The sequence below is a fragment of the Phacochoerus africanus genome, chromosome 3 (assembly GCF_016906955.1).
Source record: "Phacochoerus africanus isolate WHEZ1 chromosome 3, ROS_Pafr_v1, whole genome shotgun sequence".
Classification (NCBI taxonomy): Eukaryota; Metazoa; Chordata; class Mammalia; order Artiodactyla; family Suidae; genus Phacochoerus; species Phacochoerus africanus.
In genome coordinates this window covers 145,720,969-145,747,443 of record NC_062546.1, presented here as the reverse complement: position 1 = coordinate 145,747,443, position 26,475 = coordinate 145,720,969, and the positions used below count along the sequence as shown (strand labels likewise).

Genomic DNA, 26,475 nt, shown 5'->3' with positions numbered 1-26,475 from the left:
CCTGAGTGCCATGGAAAAGCCGTGGAGGAAAGGACTGAGGTGATTTAACCAACAGCCCCAGCTGACTAGTGCCAGTGTCAGCCAATCAGTGAAGCCATCTGCGATCTTCTAGCAATCCCAGTGCCTAGCCTTCCAATCCCATCTGGAAGCAGAACTACCCAGATAACCCACAGAAATGTGAGAAATACTAAATATTTGTGCCTTAGTTTTGTTTGTATAGAGGATTGTAATTGAAGGGAACTAATAATATCTGTAGAATGCTTTCATCTTGTGCCAGGTAGCCCGCTTGCCGCTATACACACCATTTTTGTTATCCCTTGTAAAACCTTGTGCCAGGTAGCCTGTTTGCCACTATACATGCCATTTTTGTTATAAAACCTTTGAGAGGAAGATGGTGGCAGGATCAGGAAACTGAGTCTGGGACAAATAAGTGGATCCAAATAACATAGCTAGTAAGAGGTAACGCCAGAATTTCAGTCTAGATTATCTGGCTCCAAAGCCTGTGTTCTTTTTAGTATACTGTGGACACTTACAAATACTTTATAATTAGTAGGAAAACCTCAGGTTTAACGTACAGAAAAGTATGACTGGTTATTTTAAACAGTACTACTCTATTTTTTTTTCTCGGCTGTGCTCACGGCATGCAGAAATTTCTGAGCTAGGGATTAAACCCAAGCCACAGCAGTGAGAATGCTGAGTCCTTAACTGCAAGGTCACCAGGGAACTCTTAAACAGTACCACTCTAGAAATCTCGTTTATATTATGGGCCAGCAAATTCTTATTTTATATACGGTGTTAATGTACAGAAAGCCAAATTCTTGTTTTGTCATAGTCTCAGTTAATAGACTTACTGATCTTAATTTCTTCTTTTAGCATGCATTCAGACAAGATCAAGTGCACTCAAGGTGATATGGCCATAGCAGCATGTATTAGTCAAATAACAGGAATATGTGTTTGCTGCTTATTTTGATAATAAATTGTAATTGTATTTCTGTAGAAAAATCTTCTTGTCACTTGTGGATTTTTTGGTTGGTTTAGTGCTGTCAAACCAGCTGACAAAAATCTATTCATTACATTCCATTTTCTTTAAATTTCATATTTGTGGCATAGATAAAAACTGCAACAGAAGATATTTATTTGCATTTGATAGATACAAGATTCCTGAAAAAAAAATGTGGATTAGAACGCTAGCACTAAAAAATCTTCAAACACCATGAAATATTTGCTTCAAAGCCCTGTATCTAAGATGGAATCTGTGGTTAAAGAATAGTGACATTTCTATACTTTCCCAACATAGCTCATTTCAATTTATGTGCAAATGTTTAGGTAGTTATATTTAGCTAACAATTCTATACAAAGGAATCTCTTAGCATTCTTTTTAGCAATATCATTCTATATGAATGTGAGCATTGGTTTTAGGCCAAATTTTATCTTTTATTTGATTGCTCTAGACTTTCAGTTTCATAATCTGGCTCTTCTTGGGGTTATTTTTCCAGTTGATAGGGTCTTTATTACATTTTTGTGTACACTATTTTTGTACAAATATATATATTTGTCTTTTCGTCTTTTTAGGGCCTCATCCACCACATATGGAAGTTCCCAGGCTAGGAGTTGAATCGGAGCTGTAGTTGCTGGCCTACACCAGAGCCACACAACATGAAATCCGAGCTGTGTTTGGGACGTACACCACACCTCACGGCAATGCTGGATCCTTAACCCGCTGAGCGGGGCCAGTGATCAAACCTGAGTCCTCATGGATACCAGTCGGGTTTGTTAACCACTGAGCCACGACGGGAACTCCCTTTTTTTCCCTCCAGAAATATTGATGGAGACAGCAGTGGTGAGGAATCTGGCAGGCTGTTTCCTTATCTTGTTTCTGTTCACTGCCCCCATGAACCCCTCACTCTGCCCTTGCCACTGGCAGCTCTTCATTGTGATTTTGTGAGTGAGTGGTATTCTTGTATTTCTCTAAGACATGCTCTGCATCTCATTCATCTCATCTCAGCCTTTACAATTCAGCACAAGTGTCCACTACTCCAGTAAGCCCTCCAGTCACTCTGTCTTGGGGCCATATTGCATTTAACCCTCATTTATTACACCGTGATTCCTTTGTCTCTTTTTCTATCATGCTATGGAACCCTTGAGGAAAGCAACTGCATTTTATCCATCTTTATCTCCCCATCCCTCAGCTGAGTACCTGGCACAGCATTAGATATTCAATAAATGAAAAAAAAAAAGAAATTTGATAAATGCTTATTAAAGGAGAGAGTGAAAGGGAAGCCTTTCTATATTAGAGGGAAAAAAAATCAAGCCTTAGAAAGAAGAACCACAGAAAAACATTAACTTTCTTTCTTAAACAGCTTTATTGAGAGATAATTCACATGCCTTATGAATCACCTCTTAGGGTTATTTATGCTATGATGAACTCCTGGAGGTAGTTACTATTTATTCTCCTTCAGATTTTTGCATATACCACAAAGACTTGTTTTTTATTTAACTTTTTTTTTTGCTTTTCAGGCTCATGTGCGGCATATGGAGGTTCCCATGCTAGGGGTCGAGTTGGAGCTACAGCTGCTGGCCTACACCACAGCCACAGCAATGCCAGATCTGAGCCGCATCTGCAATCTACACCACAGCTCACTGCAACGTTGGATCCTTAACCCACTGAGTGAGGCCAGATATAGAACATGCAACCTCATGGTTCCTAGTCAGATTTGTTTCCACTGCACCATGACAGGAACTCCTTAACTTTTTTTTTAATAATGAAAGTTTTCAAACATACAGAAAAATATTCAACACAAAATTCTCAGATGCCCTTTCATCTAGCACCGAGGTTCTCAAACTTTAGTACATCAGAATCACCTGGAGGGTTTGTGAAACTACAGATTACTACTGTAGTTTGTGCCACTCATAGTTTCTGATCCAGTGAGTCTGGGGTAGATCCAAGAGTTAGCATTTCTAACAGGTTCCTAAATGATGCTACTACTGCTGGTTGGGAGACTACGTTTTGAGAACTACTGGTCCAGCAGTTTCAACAATTATCAACATTTTACCATATCTTTTATCCTTCCTTCCCTTTCTTCCTCTTTCATTCTCTTCTGTATTTTCTTTTCTTTCTTCCTTTTTTTTTAAGGGCTGCACTTGCAGCATATGAAGTTCCCAGGCTAGGAGTCGAACTGGAGCTGCGGCTTTGGGCCTACATCACAGCCAGGGCAACATCAGATCTGAGCCACGTCTGCAACCTACACCACAGCTCATGGCAACATGGACCCTTAACTCACTGAGTGAGGCCAGGGATTGAACCTGCATTCTCATGGACACTAGTCTGGTTCTTAAACTGCTGAGCCACAATAGGAACTCCTCTTCTGTGTTTTCTAAAAGCAAATTTCTGACACTTTGTCATTTCACCCTTAAATACTTATGTATATATCTAAAAAATTAGGACTTTAAAAAAACATATATCATCACACTTAAATGTTAACACTACTTCCTTATTTTTTTGTTGTTGTTGTTGTCTTTTTGTCTTTTAGGGCTGTACCCATGGCATATGGAGGTTCCCAGGCTAGGGGTCAAATCAGAGCTGTAGCCACCAGCCTACACCACAGCCACAGCAATGCGGGATCTGAGCCGCATCTACGACCTACACCATAGTTCATGGCAAAGCCAGATCCTTAACGTACTGAGGGAGGTCAGGGATCAAACCCACGTCCTCATGGATGCTAGTCAGGTTCGTTAACCCTGAGCCACGATGGGAACTCCAACATTACTTCTTTAATATCATCTCATTGATAATCATCAAATTTTTCTGATTTTCTCAAAAACACTTTTTACGTTGGCTTGTTCAAATCAGGATCAAAACAAGGGCAATACATTCCATTTGGTTGTGACTCTTCTGTCTCTTTTAATCTGGAAGCATCATCTTTCCCTTTATTTTCTCATGCCATAGACTTGACAAGATCAAGTCAGTTGCCCTGCAGAATATCTTACATTCTGGGTTTGGATAATCACTTCTTTGTAGTGTAATTTAACTTGTCCTCCCATCCACTGTAGTTTCTGTAAACTGGAAGTTAAAACTAAAGGTTCAGTTCGATTCCGTTTTAGCTTCTTTAGTAAGAATATCTCATAAGTGATGCTGTGTAAGTTAGGTTGCCTCATATCGGGAAGCATATAATGTCTGGTTGCCCCACTTTTAGTGATCTTTTATTGATTGGTAGATTCAAGTGGTAATAGCTTAATCTTTACATTGTAAAGTGAACTATCAACCTTTCTCCCTAATAGTTTAATCATCCATTGATGAGCACTGCCTCTTACCACCAAATAGTGTTTTTCTAATTCTATCATTCTGTTTACATTTATTAACTGGATTTCTGTCCTGAATTAGGGCTGTTTAGTGTATTTGGTACGTGAAAGACAGGATAAATTCTTTTTTCCTTCTTTTTTTAATGACTGACCTGCAGCATATGGAAATTCCTGGGCCAGGGGTTGAATCTGAGCCACAGCTGCAACCTGTGCTGCAGTCACAGCAATGCCAGATACTCTGACCCACTTCACTAAGCCGGGGATCCAACCTAAGCTGCTGCAGTTATATTCTTAACCCACTTGGCCATTGGGAACAGCCAGGAGTTCCCACTGTGGCTCAGTGGTAAAGAACCTGAATAGTATCTATGAGGATGTGGGTTAGATCTCTGGTCTTTCTCAGTGGGTTAAAGATCTGGCATTGCCATGAGCTGTGGTGTAGGTCGCAGACGTAGCTTGGATCTGGTGTTGCTGTGGCTGTGGCATGGACCAGCAGCTGCAGCTCTGATTGGACCCCTAGCCTGGGAACTTCCATATGCCAGGTATACGGCTCTAAAACAAACAAACAAACAAACAAAACTTACCTTTCTTTTTGTCCTTAAAATACATACTTCTAAGAATACATATAATCAAAGTCTTATATTCTAAAATTTTTTTAAAATAGATCTTTCTCTTTTTTTTTTGGCTCTGCCTGTGGCCTGCAGAAGTTCCCAGGCCAGAGATTGAACTCGCACCACGGGAATGACCTGAGCTGTAGCAGTGACAATGCCAGATCTTTAATCCACTGTGCCACCAGTGAATCCAAAATAGTTTTTTGTGTGTTTGTGTCACCAGCTTGATATACAGTTAAATTCATTTGTTTTAAAAGAGTCTTTGTACTTTGTCAGGCAATGTTCTTTTCTTTGTTTATTTTACAAGCATCATTAGAAAATACTTTTCTTCAAGCTGTAATGAGAATTGAAGTTAAAGACAGACAAAATGAGAAGAAGCACAGTTCTGGGACCTCATCTTTCTGCTTATATGCATCATTTAATAGTTCACCAATGATTTCACAGCAATTCATCCTGGATTCCCTGAATAAACTGTTCCCTGACAAAACATTTTAATCATCGCATCAATTTAGATAATCCTGGTCATGTCATGAAGACTGAAGCCTTAATGTTTCCAGGCTCTTGTTTGCCCTTGAATATCAAAGCCTGCAGATATATTGAATATGTCTTCCAATAATGTTAATAGTCCTATTTACTGAACTGAAATATTCATGATTAAAAAAAGAAATCCTAGCCAGAAGTTGCCTTTGAGGTCAATTTTTTTTACATGAAATATTTGAGTTAATCTTTTGCTCCAGAAAAAAACCACACACAGACACGTGTGCGTGGCACATGCACACACACACACACACACACACACACATCCCTCTCTTTTTTATCTATACTGTAAGACAGACTGCATCATTTACTACATGTAAAACATCATTTGGCTCTTGTGGGACAAGCATGTTTAAACAGAAAGTGCATCTGGAATCAGATAGAATTGGTTTTATATTGCCTAATAGTTAATAGTTACATGCCTAACTATGAGACTGTAATAAAACTGCCTAAGCTTTTATGGATTTGGTGTCTTTAGCTACAAAAGGGGCATGGTAGTAAAGTTAGTAAATTAGGTCACAAACGGAAAGTGGCTAGAACAATGTCTGGCCCACATTAGAGGGTTTAATAACTATCTTTATTCTCTACCTAAAAACCTCGTAGGACAAACAGAAGCAGGAAAAATCGTTTGATCTTGAAAATGATTGTGAATACAGTGCTACTTCCGCTCTTGATTCTCAGGTCATTTTGTACAATCTGGCTCTGCTTTAGAGGAGCACCAACCTGGGCTTGTGACAGCTTCAGTTGGCCAGGAAGCCAAAGTGTTGAGCGGTCTTTTAAGTCCTGTTAATTTGTATAAGGCACAGAAGTAACATAAAAGAGTGGCTGTCCTAGTCAGAGGTTCTCCTATCAAGAGTTAGGTAGGCTGACCCAGAGATGGCTTCTAGGAGATTCCTTGGTAATTTTCCAAGGCCACTCAAGAAAACCTACATGTTTCATCCCACTCTTTGGCGACCTTTCCCTCCAGGTGAAAAGGTATTTTCTCATGCAGGATAAAATGAAGCACAAGACTCTTAACGCTAAGTTTCATCTTGGTAGTGAGACATCTGGTGGGAGCAGTGCTTTCCTTAGCTTGGTACTCACTCTTTTTCCTTGTTAAATAATTATTTTTGTCATTAGGGAGTTGTTAAAACAGCAAGGGAAGAGAGCATTGTTTAATAGCTCTCTGCTGCAGCAAAAAGTACTCCTAAATCACTATTTAATAGCAACTTTCAAAGAGTTGATCTCCTCAGAGCACATGCTCCAAGAGATTTTAATGTGTATTATATGAAAACACCATGTACCCATTTGGTAATGCTGGGTTAAGGAGATTTAACAGGTCTCTTTATTGCAGAATTTCTCAGATCCTTAAATATACTAATGTACATTATAATATCCTAAAAGGGGATGCAGGATGCAGCACTTCCTAAACTTACCTAATCCTAGATCCATTGTTCCATAGAGCAATGTGGAGGATTCTGTATTTTCCACAGAACACATTCTAGGAAATTATGTCTCATAATTTGAAACTACAGGTAAGAGAGTTCCCGTTGAGGCTCAGTGGTAACAAACCCAACTAGTATCCATGTGGATGCAGGTACAATCCCTGGCCATGCTCAGTGGGTTAAGGATCCAGCATTTCTGTGATTTGTGGTGTAGGTCCCAGACATGGCTTGGAGCCCACGTTGCTGTGGCTGTGGCGTAGGCTGGCAGCTACAGCTCCGATTCGACCCCTAGCTTGGGAACTTCCATATGCCGCAGGTGCAGCCCTAAAAAGAAAAAGAAAAAATACATTAAAAAAAAAAAAAACTACAGGTGAGAGGAACATTGGGCCAATGAGATTCTAAAATACATTAATGATTTTGAGGTTGGCTATTGCAACTATTGTTTGGCTGGCATTAACAGAAACCCAGGAGTTCCCTGGTGGCTCAGTGGGTTAAGGATCCATTACTGTGACTGCTGTGGCTTCAGTTGCTGCATGGCATGGGTCCAGTCCCCTGGTCTGGAAACTTCCATATGCCATAGGCATGTCCCTTGCTCCCCCATCCCCCCCCAAAATAAATAGAAACCACTGCAAACCAATTGAAACATAAGATAGAAATCTTGGTAGAACACAGGCTGTCTCAGAGTCCCAAGTCAGAAAATACACAGAACTTTAGGAGAACTGTCTGTAACTTGAAAGGCAGAACTTGTGGTTAAAAAACCATGTGGGTGATTGATTACCTCCCCTTTTTTTCCTGCCTGCCTGTTTCATTTTTCTTTCTTTCAAAGAGCTTTGTCTGTATCGTCAAGAAAATGTTCAACATAGCCCTGATTCTATGTTCCCTTTAAGCAGTCCATAGCATTTATTGCTATGTCCTAAATCCAACTTCTCAAGATAAAAGAGAATCTTGATAGCTCAGCTTGGGTTGGGCTTTCACCCACCCCAGTCCAATCTGTTGTGGCTAAAGCTCATGTGCTATAAACGGGAAGATTTAGGCCTGCCCCCTCAGTTGGATGAGAGGGATGGATCGTTCTTGGAAGGGGCCACGGGATGAGTAGGCATCACCAAAGTAACATCAGTCATGACATCTTATTTATTTATTTATTTATTTATTTATTTATTTATTTATTTAATCTTTTTGCCTTTTTTCTAGGGCTGCTTCCTGCGGCATATGGAGGTTCCCAGGCTAAGGGTCTAATCGGAGCTGTATTCACCAGCCTATTCCAGAGCCACAGCAACAAGGGATCTGAGTGACAGCTCATGGCAACACCAGATCTTTAACCCACTGAGCAAGGCCAGGGATTGAACCCGCAATCTCATGGTTCCTAGTCAGATTCGTTAACCACTGAGCCATGACGGGAACTCCAGTCATGACTTCTTATTAAAATCATTTTAGAAAGAAGGGCAATCTTTTTCTTTTTGGCTGCGCCTTGGGCATATGGAAGTTGTGGGCCAGGGATCAAATCTGAGCTGCAGCTGTGACCTATGCCAGTGCAGCAATGCCAGATCCTTAACCCACTGCACCACAGTGGGAACTCCAAAAAGGGCAGTCTTGATTGTAGTATTTCATATACTGACAATAGCAAACTGATTTAGAAAGGCTGTCCTTCACACAATCTATTAGTGAATCTATTGTGAATATGGTGTTAGGCATTATCACTATTGTTTTAGTACCTAGTTCTCCTCTACTGCTGGGTACAAGTATCCCTTGCCCCTTGAAGTCCAATGTGGCCATGTGACTTCACGTGGCTGATGAAATGTCGCTCTGTGGGGGAAGGACTTTGATATAGAAGGACTTAGTGACCCACTTAGTCTGCAAGGGCCAAATCAACGCATGGCAGCTAGCAGATCTCCAGGGGACTTCATGTAAGAGAAGGATTTTATTCTGTAACCTCCTGGACATTTTATTCATTAATTTATTTATTACTTTATTTATTTGGCTGCACCTGAGGCACATGGGCGTTCCTGGGCCAGGGGTCAAATCCAAGCCACAGCTGTGACCTACACCGCAGCAGAGGCAATGCCAGATCTTTAACCCACTGTGCCACAGCAGGAACCCCCCCGCCCCACCTCCGACATTTTAGAGTTGTTTGTTATTGTATTATAATCTAGCTTATCCTGACTCATACAAATATTCTTTGAAATAAACAACACAGATTCAATACTGTAATGAAGGTGAAATGTTATGCCGAGTGGGTGCTAATTTGAGAGGCCACGAGTTTGGGGACGTAGACTATGGGAGAGAGTCCCCAATTTCCAATTCAACTTGATGGGACTCTTGGGACACATTTTGGTAATTTTCACTTTCCATGACTGGAATTTTAAGCACCTTGTGAAAGTTAATAAAAATATTATTTTTGCAGGCCTTTATTTTATAACACCATTAAGTGTCATCAGAAGATAATGTTTTCTGCAGTGTTTTCTCAGTGAACCAGGTGTACTAACATTCATTACATTATAATTACATACATTAAATCAGATGACCACCGGAGTTTCCATTGTGGCTTAGCGGTAATGAACCTAACTAATATCCGTGAAGACCTGGGTTTGATCCCTGGCCTCTCTCAGTGGATTAAGGATCTGGTGTTGCCGTGAGCTGTGGTGCAGGCCAGCAGCTGCAGCTCCGATTTGACCCCTGGTCTGGGAACTTCCACATACTGTGAGTGCAGCCCTAAAAAGACAAAAGAAAAAAATATCAGATGACCACCAATGCCACTGATTAGAACTATCATTCTGTGTGCAAGCTGTTCTCTTGAAAAAAATGGTTCAGGAAGTAGAAGTGAACACAGGTGTCCTCTCCTTATACAGCCCTGATTTTGCTCAGAGACCTAACTATAGCCCTTACAGGCAGGTGCCTCAGAGGAAGCTGAGCTCTCTTCCAAACCCAAGGCTGGGCTGAATCGTCTCAAGCTAACTCCTTTTCCCCTGCCAGTATTTGGTTCAGACACAAGCATGAGGCTGTACTTTGCCCAGTGGAAGGAGTCTGCTGGAGGGTTTCTAAGACATATTTACTTTTTTTTCTGGGAGAGCTGCAGGAAGAGATGTTTTTTTCCCCCCCTACTCCCTCTAAACATTGTCATTTCTGGATGTGTTACCTAGAACTGCTACAGCAGTCTTTTTGCTGATAGCCTGAGGATGAAACCAGAGGATGCCCAGAGAAGACAGAACTGTGATACGGAAACCAGGATCCCTGAGCTATAAATCCTGAAACCCGCCCTCTCTGGACCAATTTCCATTGAATCAGAATTTCTATTACTTGCAGCTTAAAGCATCGTAGCTAATATGTTTTCCTTTTTTTTCCCCCACACCCATGGGATGTGGAAGTTCCCAGGCTGGGGACCAAACTTGCACTACAGCAGTGACTTGAGCTGCTGCAGTGATAACACTGGACCTTTAACCTGCTGTGCCACAAGAGAACGCCTATGTTTACTTATTTATATTACCATATGCCTTTTCAGGTTGCCTCTGAGAAAACAGCATGCATTATTTTCTTTTAAGACTCCCTAGGAATTCCCGTCATGGCTCAGTGGTTAATGAATCCGACTAGGAACCATGAGGTTGCGGGTTCGATCTCTGGCCTTGCTCAGTGGGTTAAGGATCCCACGTTGTCATGAGCTGTGGTGTAGATTGCAGACGCGGCTTGGATCCCGCAGTGCTGAGAGCTGGGGTGTAGCCCAGCGGCTACAGCTCTGATCAGACCCCTAGCCTGGGAACCTCCTTATGCTGCGGGAGCGGCCCAAGAAATGGCAACAAGACAAAAAAAAAAAAAAAAGACTCCCTAAATCTTTATGAATGAATTATGATAGAGATTAGATAGCAAAACTTGTAGTTTCTGCAATAATAACTGAATTCTTTAATCAGTCAGATTTTTCTCAAAGATTATGAGCCATTCCAGAATAGGAAGCAAATGATTAAACATGTTTACTTCACAGGTTAACTTACAGTCAAATTTCAAAGATTCAAAATCACAATCTGTCAAGTGGAGGAATGAAAACCGAAAATTTGTTTCTTTGCTGATGCCTGACAGGGTCTGAGTACTGCTGGTCAAAGAACAGGGAAAGGGGATGATTGAGCACTGCTTGGAACATAATATCAGAAGTCCTGCAAGTAAGTGAATATCAGGTGGTGGTGTATTTTATTTTATTTTATTTTATTCATTTATTTTTTTTTTTAGAGCCCACCCATGGCATATGGAGGTTCCCAGGCTAGGGGTCGAATCGGAGCTGTAGCCGCCGGCCTGCACCACAGCCATAGCAACACCAGATCTGAGCCATGTCTGCGACCTACACCACAGCTCAGAGCAACGCTGGATCCTTAACCCACTGAGTGAGGCAGCAGCCAGGGATCAAACCTGTGTCCTCATGGATACTGGTCCGGTTTGTTAACTGCTGAGCCACAACAGGAACTCTGGTGGTGGTGTATTTTAAATCTTGAAATTGTAATCAAAGTATATAGCTATCTTATAGATTTTACCAAGTTCTTAGTTATTTGTGTAATTACTCGTTTGCTTACCCTGTTAGACCTAAGTTCCTTGAGAGTAAGGGCCATGTTTATCTGGTTCTTTACTGCTCCAAAGTAAAGCAATGCCTGGCATGGAGTAGGTACTCAAGACAATAATTTTATATGAAGGACAACAAAAAATGAAGAACAGGATATTCTAAATATCTTTTGAGGGAACTCTTTTTGGACACTTTATAATAGAAAGCTTAATATATAGAGAAAATCTGATACAGGTAACATAGAGAAAATGCTATTTAGTAACTCTATATAGAGCACCTATTTTTTAATTGAGATATAATTGGCATACAACATTGTACTTTTAAGCCGTATAATGTGTTGATTTGATATAATTACATATTGCAATGATTACCACTATTGTGTAACTAGTATCTCTATACCTCATCAATTGTCATTTCTTTTTTGTGATGAGAATATTTAAGATCTAGTCTTCGAGCAACTTTCAAGTTTATATATAATACAGTATTGTTAACTATAACACTATGCTGCACATTAGATCCCCAGAACTTATTTTCTAACTGCAAATTTATACCCTTTGACCATGTGCCAAATTTCCCCCCATCCCCCATCCCATATTTATTATTTTTGTGTGTGTGTCTTTTTTTAGGCCTGCACCCACAGCATATGGAAGTTCCTAGGCTAGGGGTTGAATCCAAGGTGTAGCTGCTGGCCTAGGCCACAGCCACAGCAATGCAGGATTTGAGCTGCCTCTGTGACCTACACCACAGCTCCTGGCAACGCAGGAACCTTAACCCACTGAGCAAGGCCAGGGATCGAACCCATGCCCTCATGGATACGAGTTGCGTTCGTTACCTCTGAGCCATGACAGGAACTCCCATATGCTTAGTTTTTTGAAAGCTGTTCCCTTCCCCTTAAAGTTATTATCAGGACTCAATTTCCCCTCTAGTGTAGATATTACTATTATTTTGTTACCTTTCATGCATGTAACAGATGTGGATGAAGTTGGTCAACAGGTATAGTCCAGCCTTACCAATTATGATGATGAATGTGTCACTACTCTGTTTTCCTCCTTTTATTCTGATCCTCTCTGTAAACTTCCTGTCTCCTGTCCCTTAGCTTTCTGTACAGAATCACTAAATCTCTGGATTTCCAACTGAGCTATTCCATACTGGGGAATAAATTACTGACTCCGAACCACTCCCTAGCTCCTTTACAAACTTTGGTCAACTCACTTGGTCACTGGTCATTGGCTGATGCTTGGGAAGGAAAGAAAAATTCTGAAAGGCTAATAACAGCTAAGAGTGAGATCTACTTTTTTCAACCCATTAATCCTTCCTCAGCAGCAGCTTTATGTTGAGCGGTTCCAATGATCTATTTTCATTCCTCCTCAGAAAGAGATCTTTGGCTCGATTTCCATTCTAGACTGCTGCTGTTTCCTTCCCCTAGGCTTCGCTTAATCACTGAGCTCAACAGGTACTCAACAGACTTCCCTTTGTGCAGCAGCCTAAAGGACAAGCTTTGCTGTGTTTAAAGTCATTTTCTTAGGCTTGGTATTACTGTTAACTCTTAACATCCCATTTGTCTCACTGAGTCTTCATTTGTCATGTAGAACAGAAGATACCTACTAGAGTTTTTCTTTTTCTTTCTTTCTCTTTCTTTCTTTTCTTTCTTTCTTTCTTTCTTTCTTTCTTTCTTTCTTTCTTTCTTTCTTCTTTCTTTCTTCTTTCTTTCTTTCTTTCTTTCTTTCTTTCTCTTTTTTTCTTTTTCTTTCTTTGAGACCTCCCTGCTTCATTAGTAGAGAGAGGTCATTCACAGAGATATTTCTACTGTGTGACCCCCACCCACCTGACCAAGGCTGATTGGACCTTTCATAGAACTAGATTCACTTTCTCATGAATTGACCCTCAGTAACTGTAAGTGAGTCACATTTTCCCCAGTGAGATGGGAATGGAGTCCTATTATTGGGTAACTGTTAGGAGCAGCAATTGACCACTCCTCAAACTCTGCCTCGCTCACTGACATCTGCACGACCTGCTTTGTCAAGGCACTTTAAAAGTGGTCAAAAGTGCAAGTAAAAGATGTAGCTGCAAATAGAGAAACAGGTGATTGACTCAAGGACTTGACAGTGTGAATTGAAGGGAATGGGTAGATTGCAGAGATATCGAGATTGAAGAAGTAGTGAGATTTGGCCAAAAGACAGTGATAAGTTGAAGATAATTCTACTACTCCACGACTGTGGAACGTTTTCAGTTAGTATTGGAGTGGCTGGTTGCTGGGCAGATTGGGCTCTCTGGGACTCTTGAGCTGTTTAAGTAATGGTTCCTCTCTTTTTTCGCAAGCAGCAGTGTGAAAGCCCATTACAGGACTTCACTACTAAAAAAGTAAATGATTTTTGGAATTACTTTGTTAGGGCTACTCATAAGAGTTTATACTGACCGTGGGTACAAAACATGGGCTATTTATCTTTTTTCTGTTTCATAGCTAGTGTTCACTCAGACACTTGCTTTTATAAACACCAGGTTTTTGTGACAAGGGAGGTAGGTTGAGAGAATTTAAATAGTGCATACTTACCAATGATATAAAGAAAAAATAATGCAAACCCCAAATTGAGTTGCTCATGTCCATGAGAATTTCCAAATTTGCAGAAAAGGCTTTTTAATTTATCTCAGTAGGTCACTCTCATAGGGCTAAGGAAAATCTTAATGCAGTTTCATTATAAATAATGCCTCAGCTGTGCTTATAAAAAGTCCCTATTAGAAAGAATTTTGGCTGAAAGGGAACAGACTTTTTCAGTTAGATTGGGGCTTGAAATCTGGCTTCTGACACTTACCAGTTAGTTGTATGACTCTATCCAAATTACATAACCTTTCTGATATTGTTCCTGCATCTGTAAAATGGGGACACCAGCCAACTCACATCTTTTCCTTTATTAGAGACTAGTCTTTTTGAAAAAAGCTTCTTTAAAGAAGTGTCACAATCTTTGGACAGGTATTGCATTTACTGTAATAAATTTTTTTTTGTTGTTGTTGTTGCTATTTCTTGGGCCGCTCCCACGGCATATGGAGGTTCCCAGGCTAGGGGTTGAATCGGAGCTGTAGCCACCGGCCTACACCAGAGCCCGGGATCCGAGCCGTGTCTGCAACCTACACCACAGCTCAAGGCAACGCTGGATCATTAACCCACTGAGCAAGGGCAGGGACCGAACTCGCAACCTCATGGTTCCTAGTCGGATTCGTTAACCACTGCGCCACGACGGGAACTCCTCACTGTAATAAATTTTTGAATGCTAACTGAAGGCCAGGACCTATGAATGAATGAATTCCTTCTGCAGATGGAGCTCATGATGTAGTCAGATGGGGATGAGGTGAGATGAAGCCCTAATATTAGTAATAGCCTTATTACTATTTATGAACCTTTTCTATTTGGGTTGGGCACTGTTGCTACAAGGTTTAGACACATTACCTCATTTTATCCTCACAATAACCTTCTTAGCTGGGTGTCAACAGCCTCATTTTATCCAGGAGGAAACTGAAGCCCGGAGAGGTTACTTTCGTCAGGGTCACACAGCTAATGAGTAGTGGAATCCAGATTGGAATCTGTGATTCCCAAATTCCAAAGGCCCTTGTTCTTAACCATCCAGAGGAAAAGGAGGGGGCTGGTGGTGGAAACTGTCTGTATTAAACGCATTCTAGGATACAGTGCCTGTAAAACGCGTGAACAATAAGGCGACGAAGGACTCCTTAGATCATTAGCTTCCCTTGGTCCTTTTTTCCTACAAGAAAGTTTAACGCCTTCTCACTCTCTGGATTGACTGAAGAGCGTTACAGAAAAAGGAGGCGAGCTGGGGTCGTGGTCCTCGAGGGCTCAGTTGGTGGCCAAGCAGGGCTGGTGCGGCTGATCGCCAGACACAGGCGACCCGTCTCCGTCCGGGCGGGCGGTCCGGCCGAGGGTGCTTTGAGGTCAAGCGTGTGAAGTGTGGGTCTGCAGGGAGGCGAGCGAGCCTGTTAGGGCAACGCGAGGGTCGACCAGGAAGGAAGCGAGAGGCCGGACTGAGAAGCCCCATGTGCAAGGAAAGCGGAAGACTCCGGTTAGGGGTGGGAAGGGGTCAGGCTGGCTCTGGCAGGGGCACGGGCTCCTGTCTGCTCAGGCGCCACGCGGCTCCTCCCACTCTACTCCCGCCTCCCGGTCGGCCCGGCCAATGGGCGGGGCGGGCGGGCGCGCGGGGCGGGGCAGGGCGGGCGGGGCGCTCGGCCTGCGCGCAGGTGCCGCCCGGTTCCCGGCCCGCCCGTTCCGCCGCCGCCGCTGCCGCCGCCGCCGCCGCCGCCGCCGCCGCCGCCGACGTGCGTGCCGCTTGGTCGAGGGGCTGGGCCTGCGCTCTCTCCTCCTTCCTCCCCGCCTCCTGCTGCCGGTAGCACCCGTCTCTACTGCCGCTGGGACCGCGTGTCACCGTCATCCCCGAGCACGGTGAGGCCCTCAGGGAGGCTGCGGGCGCGCTCCCCGCGGTGTCTTCGACCCCATGGCCCATTGCTCAGAGGCCGGCGTCAGGCCAAGGCCGGATGGCCGGGATGGGGCGAGGGCAGCGGGTGGCGTGGAGAGTGCGGATGAATGAGGCGCTCTTGGACTAGGCCGCGCGTCCCGAGAGCGGCCCACGCCTCACTGGGCACGCCTTGGTGAAAGCCTCCGGAGGCCAGGACGCCTAGTGGCCCGGTCCTTAGTGGGAAGGTGTTGGGTAGTGCCCAGCTGTGCTGGCCGGCCGGCCACCCCTTGGTAGCAGGCCGGGAGACTGGAGAGCCTCTGTCCCTGCAGCTGTGCTTTGGCATCCTGGGGATTGGCTGGGAACAGGTGTGAGTCAAGACCCTGAGGAGGGAACTTAGTGGCCCTCTGGGTCAGGGATCAGAGGCTGGAATATCACTTCATGAGCCGGGCCTCAGCGTGTCACCGGGAGGTTCAACTGGAGTTGTAGTTCCTAGTTTATACAACGTTAGCAGTCCCCATGAGTTCGGTTTGCAGCCCTAAAGTGGGATCCATTCCGCACGAGGAACTTGGAGCCAGATCCGCAGGCACCGACAAAGTTTCGACCTGTAAATAAAAAGGGTTAGTGGATCCATTTACAACCAGTAATAGCCAGTGTAGATCCCGAAGGTTGCTTTTTAGGACTGATGAGCTGTACCTTCAGTGCAAAAGGTGGAAGAGACTTGTTCGAAAGACCTCGATACCGTTCCTTTTATGTGAAATATTGTGCTTGTGGGCGAAATAGGAAAGAACAGGTTCCAGATTAGGGGGGGAATGGTTTGGTGGGAGGTAACTCGGTTGCTAGTGGTTCTAGAATGGATTTTCTTTGGCTTTCTTAGCTCTTCTCCTGCTTTCAAATGCTTTCATTCGTACTACCACATGTCAGGTTAAGAAAATGTTTTGTGAACAGTCAGGATGGGAAATTGGCAGTTAAATTTTATTTTTGATTTATGATGCCACATATTTTTAATGTGGCAGTTTTTCCAGGACTTCTCAGGAATGACTGCTTTGACAATGATCAGAATCAGATTGTTAACAGAACTTTTTTTGTTTTCATTTTTGTTGAAAAATAAAGTGTCACTTTTGGATTGATATATACAATATATTTTATTCTTAATCTATTGTTCAGTAGTGAATTTTGAGTAAGGAGATGTGCTTTCGATCAATGGGGATAGTAAGAAGTCTTGTTCATATGTATGTTTGTTTTAACATTTCAGATGCCCCCCAAAAAGGGAGGTGATGCAATTAAACCACCCCCAATCATTGGACGATTTGGAACCTCCTTGAAAATTGGTATTGTTGGATTGCCAAATGTTGGGTAGGTGAATGTTGGGCTTTTATCATTTTTGTCTTATAAATATTTTGGATCATGTTGTAGAAATGGGCAACTCTGAAGTCATTAAAATTTAAATTGAAGAAAAGAGGCTAGAAAGCTGGAATATTAATATGTTGCAAAATAAGGTTTTCATTTAGATCTTATTTTTGGCTTTCTACACAGATACTGTTGAAACTTGAGTTACTTATATTGTTTGTTTTGCTTAACTCAGGGGAAGAAGCAGTGAGAGTTTACACATCAAGTTGAATCAGATCAGCTCTGTTTGCTTGACACACTGTTGAAAGACACAGTATTGAATTCATGTGGAATTGGAGTAGTTTAAATAGATTTTCGTGCTGGCTGGCTATTTAGGGTACCTAGGCTGGCTACCAGAGGCCATGCAGTAGGATACCTTAGGAAATAGTTTTAAAAGCCTCATTATAAATTTATTTCGATTCTCGGGAGATCAGCCATCAGGTGGCTGAACTTTTACTTGAGAAGGTGACAGTTTTGAACTTAATATTGGAAGTTGCTAGATAAAAGAGTATCTGTTATAAAATAGCTAAATTTGAAAGTTACGAGAACAAAATTTTGAGTTTTGTAATGTTTAAAGTGAATTATTTATTGTAGTATTGCAGTAATAGGAAATATTTGTGGGGTTTATCATGTACAGATCTATACACATGCAATGTAAATGTTCAAAGTCTATTTTTTTTCATTATTTGTCCTTCTATTTAATACCTTTTACTGACCTTAAAATATAAAGTGTCTTGGGAGTTCCCGTCGTGGCAGAGTGGAAATTAATCTGACTAAGAACCTTGAGGTTGCTGGTTCGATCCCTGGCCTCGCTCAGTGGGTTAAGGATCTGGTGTTGCCGTGGGCTGTGGTGTAGGCCAGCAGCTACAGCGCCGATTAGACCTCTAGCCTGGGAACCTCTATGTGCCATGAGTGCAGCCCTAAAAAGACCAAAAAGACAAAAAAAAAATATGTGTGTGTGTGTGTGTGTGTGTGTGTGTGTGTATAAAGTGTCTCAGGAGTGATTAGAATATACTAATCCAGAATGGATTTATTAACATGATTGGAGGTATTTTGGCATGTACTTTAGGCTTTTAGAGTGGTGGCAGGTAGGAGAATCATGTTTTTTCATGTGTTCTTTGGAGCCTCTGTCATGGAGGATGCTTAGTGAATGGAGCATAGTGTGACCAAGTAAGGCAGTTCTGAAATTCTTGTAATGTAAAACATGACAAGTGTGGCTGTCCTAATTTCAATGTGGAGCTGGAGAGGTTTGCATTTTGAGGGGATTTCCTGCTGTGATATAGGCTGCTTGCAAAGTAAGACTAAATAGAGAGTGGGAATATAAGCAAAACAGATAATTAGGCAAAGTACTGTAGGGTGCTGTCAATAAACTTGAAAGCAAGATATGATCATTATGTATGTTGTGAGCTTTATTGCATTAGTAAGCAAGACATAGTTTTTAGATATTAACTTACTTCTCTTATTCTGGCCTTATTGCAGTCAATGTGGCTTGACTTTAAATGGGACTACTTTAAAATGGGCCATCTTAAAAAGTGTTTCCTAATGAGGTTTTTAGCATAGAGCATAACAAAATCAATATATGTGAAAATAACCTGAAATATTTTTATTATTCAGTATAAATATGCTCTTTATGCTTTTAAAATAAATACTCCTTTTGCTTCCCCCCAGTTTTATTGAGTTATACTTTATAAACAGTTAAATTCATTTTAGTAATGTACAGTTAGATGAATTTTGGCAATTGTGTTTGGTTATGAACACTCCTTTTTGTAGAATGATCTTACATTACCTAATTGTATCAGGTAGGTTTCTTTGTAAGCAACACAAATTCTGGCTGTTTTAAGCAAGAAGAAGAGACTTACTGGAAGGAGAGCATTGAAGGACACACTGAATAGCTGAGCCTCAGGAAGGACAGGAGCCAGGGTCGTGCTGGCAGAGATGGGTCCACGTGGAGCTCAGCCACGTGAGCTGAACTTCTCAGTGTTTCTCATCACCTGCTGCCTCTCCAGTGATGCAGATTTCTGTGTCCGGGAAATCTGACTGGACATGCTACCTCTGGGCTGGGCCCACAAGAAATGGTGTGTAGAGAGAGGGCAGTTCTCTGAAGGATGGGCTGCTGATTAAAAATAAGGACATGTCCTACAGAAACCATCTAAAGAATCTCTTGATTTTTAGAGAACTGGATGAATAAGGTGTGCTTTCTAGTAGCCATAAGATTGAGTACTTAGAGGTAATATTTATAGCTCACACTAGCTGGTATTTACTGGACCTTTATTTTTTTTTTTCAGTCTTTTTTTAAGGGCCTCACCCGTGTCACATGGAGGTTCCCAGGCTAGGGGTCGAATTGGAGGTGTAGCCGCTGGCCTGTGCCATAGCAACGGCAGATCTGAGCCTCATCTGCGACCTACACCACAGCTCACAGCAACACCGAATCCTTAACCCACTGAGCGAGGCCAGGGATCAAACCTGCATCCTTATGGATACTAGTCAGATTCGTTTATGGAACACTTATTTGCTATATGCTTGTCACTATTCTGAGCACTTTATTAGTGTTATCTAATTTAATCAATGTTTAACACCCCCATGCCTTCCTGTTAGAATGTAAATTCCATGAAGGCAAGGATTATCTTCTTGTTTATCATTATAGTTCTAGCACCTAGACTGGTGTTAGGAACTTAAAAGTCACTCACTAAATTATTTGTGAATGTGATAGTTTTTGTACCCTTGATGCCATGTGTAGGTTTAATGATAAGGCATATTTTAATGGTTACTTTTAATGAAATAGAAGTAGGAAGAGTATGAGCATGAAGATTTGTTTCTAGCTTTGTTCTTTTTTTTCTTTCATGAAAGACCTTTTATAAATTAGCTCCTCTTGGGCCAGTATACTATTGTGGGTGTGAGGCTTGGTGGTTGTTGGGGGAAAACTTTTTCTTCCTGCCCTGGTCAAATCTTTTTTTATTGTATAGGTGGGATTGCATTAGTTACACCAGCTCTTATCTCTCTGCATCCCTTTAAAACCACTTTATTGAGGCATAATTGACATATAATAAACCTCAAATATTTGAAGTGTATAATTTTATGCATTTTAACATATCTGTATATCGATATATGAATGAGACCATCACTATATCAAGATAACATTTTCATTACCCTCTTGTAACCCATCCCTTCCACTACCTCATCCCCAGACAACTACTTGTCTGCTTCCTGTCACTATTGATTAGTTTACATTTTCTAGAATCTTATTTCTTTCAGTGTAAATACAGTTTGTACTCTTTTGTTTGGTTTCTTTCACTCAGCATATTGATTTTGAGACTTATTCATGCCATTCATATCAACAAGAAACTACTTAAAAAAATTTTTTTTTTAGGAGTTCCCGTCATGGCTCAGTGGAAACGAGGCTCATCCAAAATGGCTTGGATTCCGTGTTGCTGTGTCTGTGGCATAGGCCAGGGGCTACAGCTCTGATTCAACTCCTAGCCTGGGAACCTTCATATGCCTCTGGTGTGGCTCTAAAAAGACAAAAAAAAATTCTTTTTAGAGAAGTTTTAGGTTCACAGCAGATTTGAGGGGAGGGTGCAGAGATTTCCTATATAATTTTCCCTCCCATCATGATCACCCAACACCAATAGTTTACCTTAGGGTACCCTCTTAGTGTCTTACATCTATGGATTTAGACAAATGTATAAAGACCTTTGTCCACCAATACAGTATATCATACAGAGTTGCTTCACTGCTCTAAAAATCCTCTTTGGACACATGCACTCGCATGTTCATTGCAGCACTATTCACAATAGCCAGGACATGGAAACAACCCAACTGTCCATCAACAGATGATTGGATTCGGAAGATGTGGTATATATACACAATGGAATACTACTCAGCCGTAAAAAAAATGACATAATGCCATTTGCAGCAACATGGATAGAACTAGAGAACCTCATACTGAGTGAAATGAGCCAGAAAGACAAAGACAAATACCATATGATATCACTTATAACTGGAATCTAATATCCAGCACAAATGAACATCTCCTCAGAAAAGAAAATCATGGACTTGGAAAATAGACTTGTGGCTGCCTGATGGGAGACGGAGGGAGTGGGAGGGATCAGGAGCCTGGGCTTATCAGGTACAACTTAGAATAGTTTTACAAGGAGATCCTGCTGAGTAGCATTGAGAACTTTGTCTAGATACTCATGTTGCAACAGAACAAGGGTGGGGAAAAAAAAATGTATACATGTAAGGATAACTTGATCCCCTTGCTGTACAGTGGCAAAAAAAATAAAAAGAAATGAATAAAAAAATAAAAATCCTCTTTGCTGTGCCTGTTCACATATCCTCCTCAACACTAATCTTTTTACTGTCTCCATACTTTGATCTTTTTCAAAATGTCATATGGTACAGTATGTAGCCTTTTCAGATTTACTTCTTTTATTTGGTAATGTGCATTTAAGTCTCCTCCGTGTCTTTCCCTGGCTATTGCTCATTTCTTTTTAGTGCTGAATAGCATTTCATTATCTGGAAGTGCCATTATTTAGCCATTTACTGACTGAAGGGTAATGTGGTTGCTTCCAAGTTTTGGCAGTTAGGAATAAAACTGTTTGCTATAAACATTCATGTGCAGGTTTTTGTGTGGACGTAAATTTTCAACTCATTTGGGTAAATACCAAGGAGCCTGACTGCTGGATTGTATGTTAAGAGTATGTTTAGTTTTATAAGAAGCTTCTGAAGTGGCTGTACTGTTTTATATTTCCACCAGCAGTGAATGGGAATTCCTGTTGCTCCATATCCTTGCCAGTGTTTGATGTTGTCAGTGTTCTGGATTTTGGCCATTCTAATAGGTGTGTAGCAGTATTTCAGTATTGTTTTAATTTGCATGTCCCTGATGACGTATAATGTGAAGAATCTTATTTGTTTGACATCTCTATATCTTCTGAGGTGAGATGCGTTAAGGTCTTTGGCCCATTTTTCTTATTGTTGAGTTTTAAGAGTTCTTTGTATATTTTGGTAATGATTCTTTATCAGATGTATCTTTTGCAGATATTTTCTCCCAGTCTGTGGCTTGTCTTCTCATTCTCTTGATGTTGTCTTTCATAGAGCAGAGGTTTTTCATTTGAATGAACTCTACGTTTTCTATTATTTCTTTCATGAATCATTCCTTTGGTGTTGTATCTAAAAAGTCATTGCCATACCCCAGGTCATCTAGGTTTTTTTCCTGTCTGTCTTTTAGGAGTTCTATAATTTTGCATTTTACATTTAAGTCGTGATCCATTTGAGTTAATTTTCGTGAAGGATGTAACGTCTCTATCTAGATTTTTTTTTTTTTTTGGCATATGGATGTCCAGTTGTTCCAGTACCATTTGTTGAAAAGACTGTCTTTGCACTATTGGGTTGCTTTGCTCAAAGAAACTATGTTTTGATATTCTAGTCTTCTTTATTGTGTCATGGAACAGTGCTTCTTTTTGCTACCATTGCATGAGATGCGATTAGGTTCAGTTGAGGGTGTCAGAAAACCCCAAATAACTTTGACTTAAACAGAAGTTTCTTTTTTTATGTAAAAGTGTATATTTTTCAGTTATAGATTGGCACATTAACTTTGCTTTATGAAGCCTTAGAAACTCCAGCTCCTTTCACCTCATGCCCTGACAATCTCAAGGGAGTAGCCTTTCATTCTCATGGTCCAAAGTATTGTAAATTCCAGACAGCTGGTTATCTGAAGGGCTAAAGGGCCAAATAACTTGACCTGCAGTCTACCAGGGATTTTTTTTTTTTCCTGTAAACTGCCACACTGTACTCCTGGTAATATTCCTTTGTCCAGATTTAGTCATGAGAACTTATTTGCAAGGAAAGCTAGGAAATGTAGTCTTTATTTTGATAGTCATATGTTCAGTTAAAAATTCTGTTACTCTGAAAGAAGGAGAGAATGGATATGGGGGGACAGCTATATACTCTGTTCCAACACTCAGCAACTGCCCCAGGGGAGTATTTATGTTGCTTAGTTGATGCTTCTGGAAATGTTTTTTGGTTGTTCCTGTATTTTGCCTTTTCCCAATTTGCCAGAGACTAACCACAAAGTCTTTAGAAGTTATATACTATTACCGTTGAGGAAAACATTGTAGGAAATGTTTTAGTTATATCTATTGCTGCGTATTAAATCATTCCAATAGTTTGTGGTTTAAAATAATAACTATTTATTGTTTCTTATGATTCTGTAGGTTAGTTCGGTGAGTCTACCATTGATCTCACTTGGGATCCTTCATGTCGCTTCATTCATCTGGTGGTTAGTCAGGATTGGACCGTCCAAGCTGGCCATACCCACAGGGCTGGGGCCTCATCAGGTCGACTGGAAGTCTAGGGCATTTCTGTCTTCCTTTAGTTGGCTTCTTTCTCTCGAAGTGGTTTCCAGCCCAGGTTTTTTTATAATATGGTGGCTGGCTCTCAAGAGAGTGAAAATGTGGTAGTGGTTCAATATGTGTTTGTCCACCTAATTCTTTTGGTCAAGGCAAGTCCCAACACCAGCTTAGAGACTAAGGAGGGAAGGGAAATAGATTCAGCCTCGTGATGGGAGGGTTGGCAAAGAATGTGTACCCATCTTTAACCCACTGCATTCCACTGTTTTCCTAGTGTAGTTTGTATAACATCCATTTGTTCTCTGGAGAATTCTTCCTGTTTTTTAGCTTGTTGTTCTTACTGAAAAAAGCTCCTTTGTTGATTGCCTCAAGAAACTCACTGGAGGAAGATTATTCCCTAGGTGCTCAATAAATAACTGGCTTTTTTTGGCTTCGTTTGAGGCATGTAGAAGTTCCTGGGCTAGAGATTGAGCCAGTGTGATGGCAGCAACCTGAGCTACTGCAGTGAAATTCTGGATCCTTAACCCACTATGCCATAAGGGAACTCCAATAACTGACTTTTTAAATACATAAATATATTTATTTTTCATGCTGGCCAGATTTTTTTCAGTATTTGATTATAAAAAATTTCATGTATAGAAAAACCACTGACTTTATACAGAATAATGTTTATTATATATACATTATATACAAGAAGCAATAAACAATTATGTTTATTCTATCCCTAGGATAGATGATGTTTTCCTTTTATAGCTTTTTTTTGGGGGGGGGTCTTTTTGCCTTTTCTAGGGCCACTCCCGCAGCATATGGAGGTTCCCAGGGTAGGTTCCCAGAGCCACAGCAATGCGGGATCCGAGCCGCATCTGCGACCTTCACTACAGCTCATGGCAATGCCGGATCCTTAACCCATTGAGCAAGGCCAGGGATCGAACCCCAACCTCATGGTTCCTAGTCGGATTTGTTAACCACTGCGCCACAATGGGAACTCCCCTTTTATAGTTTTAAATTCTTAACAATATCTTCCACTTATGACTGTTAATAATTTGTTTTTTGCAGGTTGCTTATATGAACTAGTTTGAAATTGATGTGTAATAAAGGTACAGGGTGGTGCAAATTGTGTATTTTAACTTTTTTTAGGTCATTTAAGGCCTTTTAAAAAATGTTTACTTTTGACAAAAACAGTAGCAAAAGGCAGTAGTGATCTCATTGCCAAAATTGCTACTCATTTTTTTGTTCTTAACTTACTTAACCTCTCTGCCCTATTTGGCACTCTTGGTAACTGCCCACCTCTCTTACTCTTCCTTCAGTGTTTTATGCTTGTTTCACTTCCTGTGTTTGCTCTCTAATATTAGGTTTATGTCCGTAGCAGTCTTCTCTTTTATTCTGTCTCCCTGGGCAGTCTCACCGTCTCTTGATTGGCTTCTCTTTTCTAAGTTTATATGTCCTGTTTAGGTTGCATCTGAGTTCCAGATTCATATATCTAACTGCCTGAAAATCTCCAGTTAAATGTCTCCATTCAGCACATCTAAAACAGAGCTCATTTCCTCTTGCATTCCCTACCTTGCATAATAATAATATTTTCTACCCAGATACTTGAGAGATTTATCAGTGCATCCCTTCTCTCAGCTGTATTTTCCAGTAGGGCAGCAAACCTGGTGCCTAAATATCTCTCTGATCTATTTTCTTCACACATCTTCATTTCCGCTCATTTCTTACTTGAATTATTCCAGAGGCTTAAGTGGACTTTCTGTTAGGGCATTATCTATAGTGATTCTTTTTTTTTGTTTTGCCCCAGTGGCTTTCTGTTTTGTTTATATTGAGAAAGCACCCTTTCTACCATCTCCATGTGGCTTCTTCTTTGTCTTTAGGTGTAGGATATCTTTTTTGGTAGTTTCCAGTCTATTTCTTTGATGGTTTTTCAGTGGTTGGTTGTAATTTTGGTGTTTTTGTGAGAGAGAGTGAGCTTAAGTTCTTCTACTCTGCCATCTTGTCCCAATTTTCTTTTCTTTTTTTTAAATTGAGGTATAACATATACAGTAAAATGTAAAAAATCTAAATGTACATAATGCATTTTTACATTTTAATTTACCCATGTAACAAGTACTCACATGCATTTCTGGAACAAATCCAGTGACACCAAAGACTTCCTTGTATCCCTTCCCCCTTCAGTATTGTCCTTCCTAGGATAAACATTCCAGTTTCTGTCACTATATTGATTAGTTTGCCTGATCCATATGGAATCACACATTATGCACTCTATATCTTTCATAAGTCAACATTATGTCTGAAAAATATGTTTACCCACTTTGTGGTTGATGGGCATTTGGGTTGTTTCCATTTTTTGGGGTGTTTTTATAAATAGAGCAATTTTGAACTTTGATGGACATGTCTTTTGGTGGGTAGATCAAAAAACTCATTTCTCTTGGGTGATTGGATACACTCACCCCACCAACCTTTATCCCCTGATCTCCCCGTCCTAGGAATTAAATAGCTTTAGGTAGATACTACCACACTATTTTCCAAAGTGGTTATTCTCGTTTATAGTGCTCGTATTGTAATAGAGTTCTAATTGCTCTGCATCCTCACTAGCACTTGGAGTTATTGATCTTTTTCATTTTGGCTATACTAGTCTATAGTATCTCATTATTGTTTTGCATATCTCTGATAGCTACTGATTTGACCATCTTTTAACATGCTTACTGGACATCTTTTGTGAAGCATTGTTTTTTTCTTATTAATGATTAGGTGTTTTTTATTCCAGATGTGGGTACCTTGTTGGATCTGTAGTAGAACCTACTTCCTCCCAGTCTGTGTGATTTTTTTTTTTTTTTTTTGCTTAAAATTAAATAAAGTTTTTTTTGGGCTGCACTAGTGGGATGT

General features: G+C 40.9%; 1 protein-coding gene across 1 annotated transcript in view; it reads left to right on the top strand.

The window, feature by feature from the left end:
• Positions 1-15,695: 15,695 nt before the first annotated feature.
• Positions 15,696-26,475, top strand: part of OLA1 (Obg like ATPase 1) — a 177,368-nt gene continuing 166,588 nt past the window's right edge. The window contains exons 1-2 of the mRNA XM_047772907.1: positions 15,696-15,849; positions 17,115-17,215. Coding sequence (XP_047628863.1) covers positions 17,115-17,215 — 101 coding nt within the window. The 5' untranslated portion in view covers positions 15,696-15,849. The remainder of the gene's footprint in view (positions 15,850-17,114; positions 17,216-26,475) is intronic.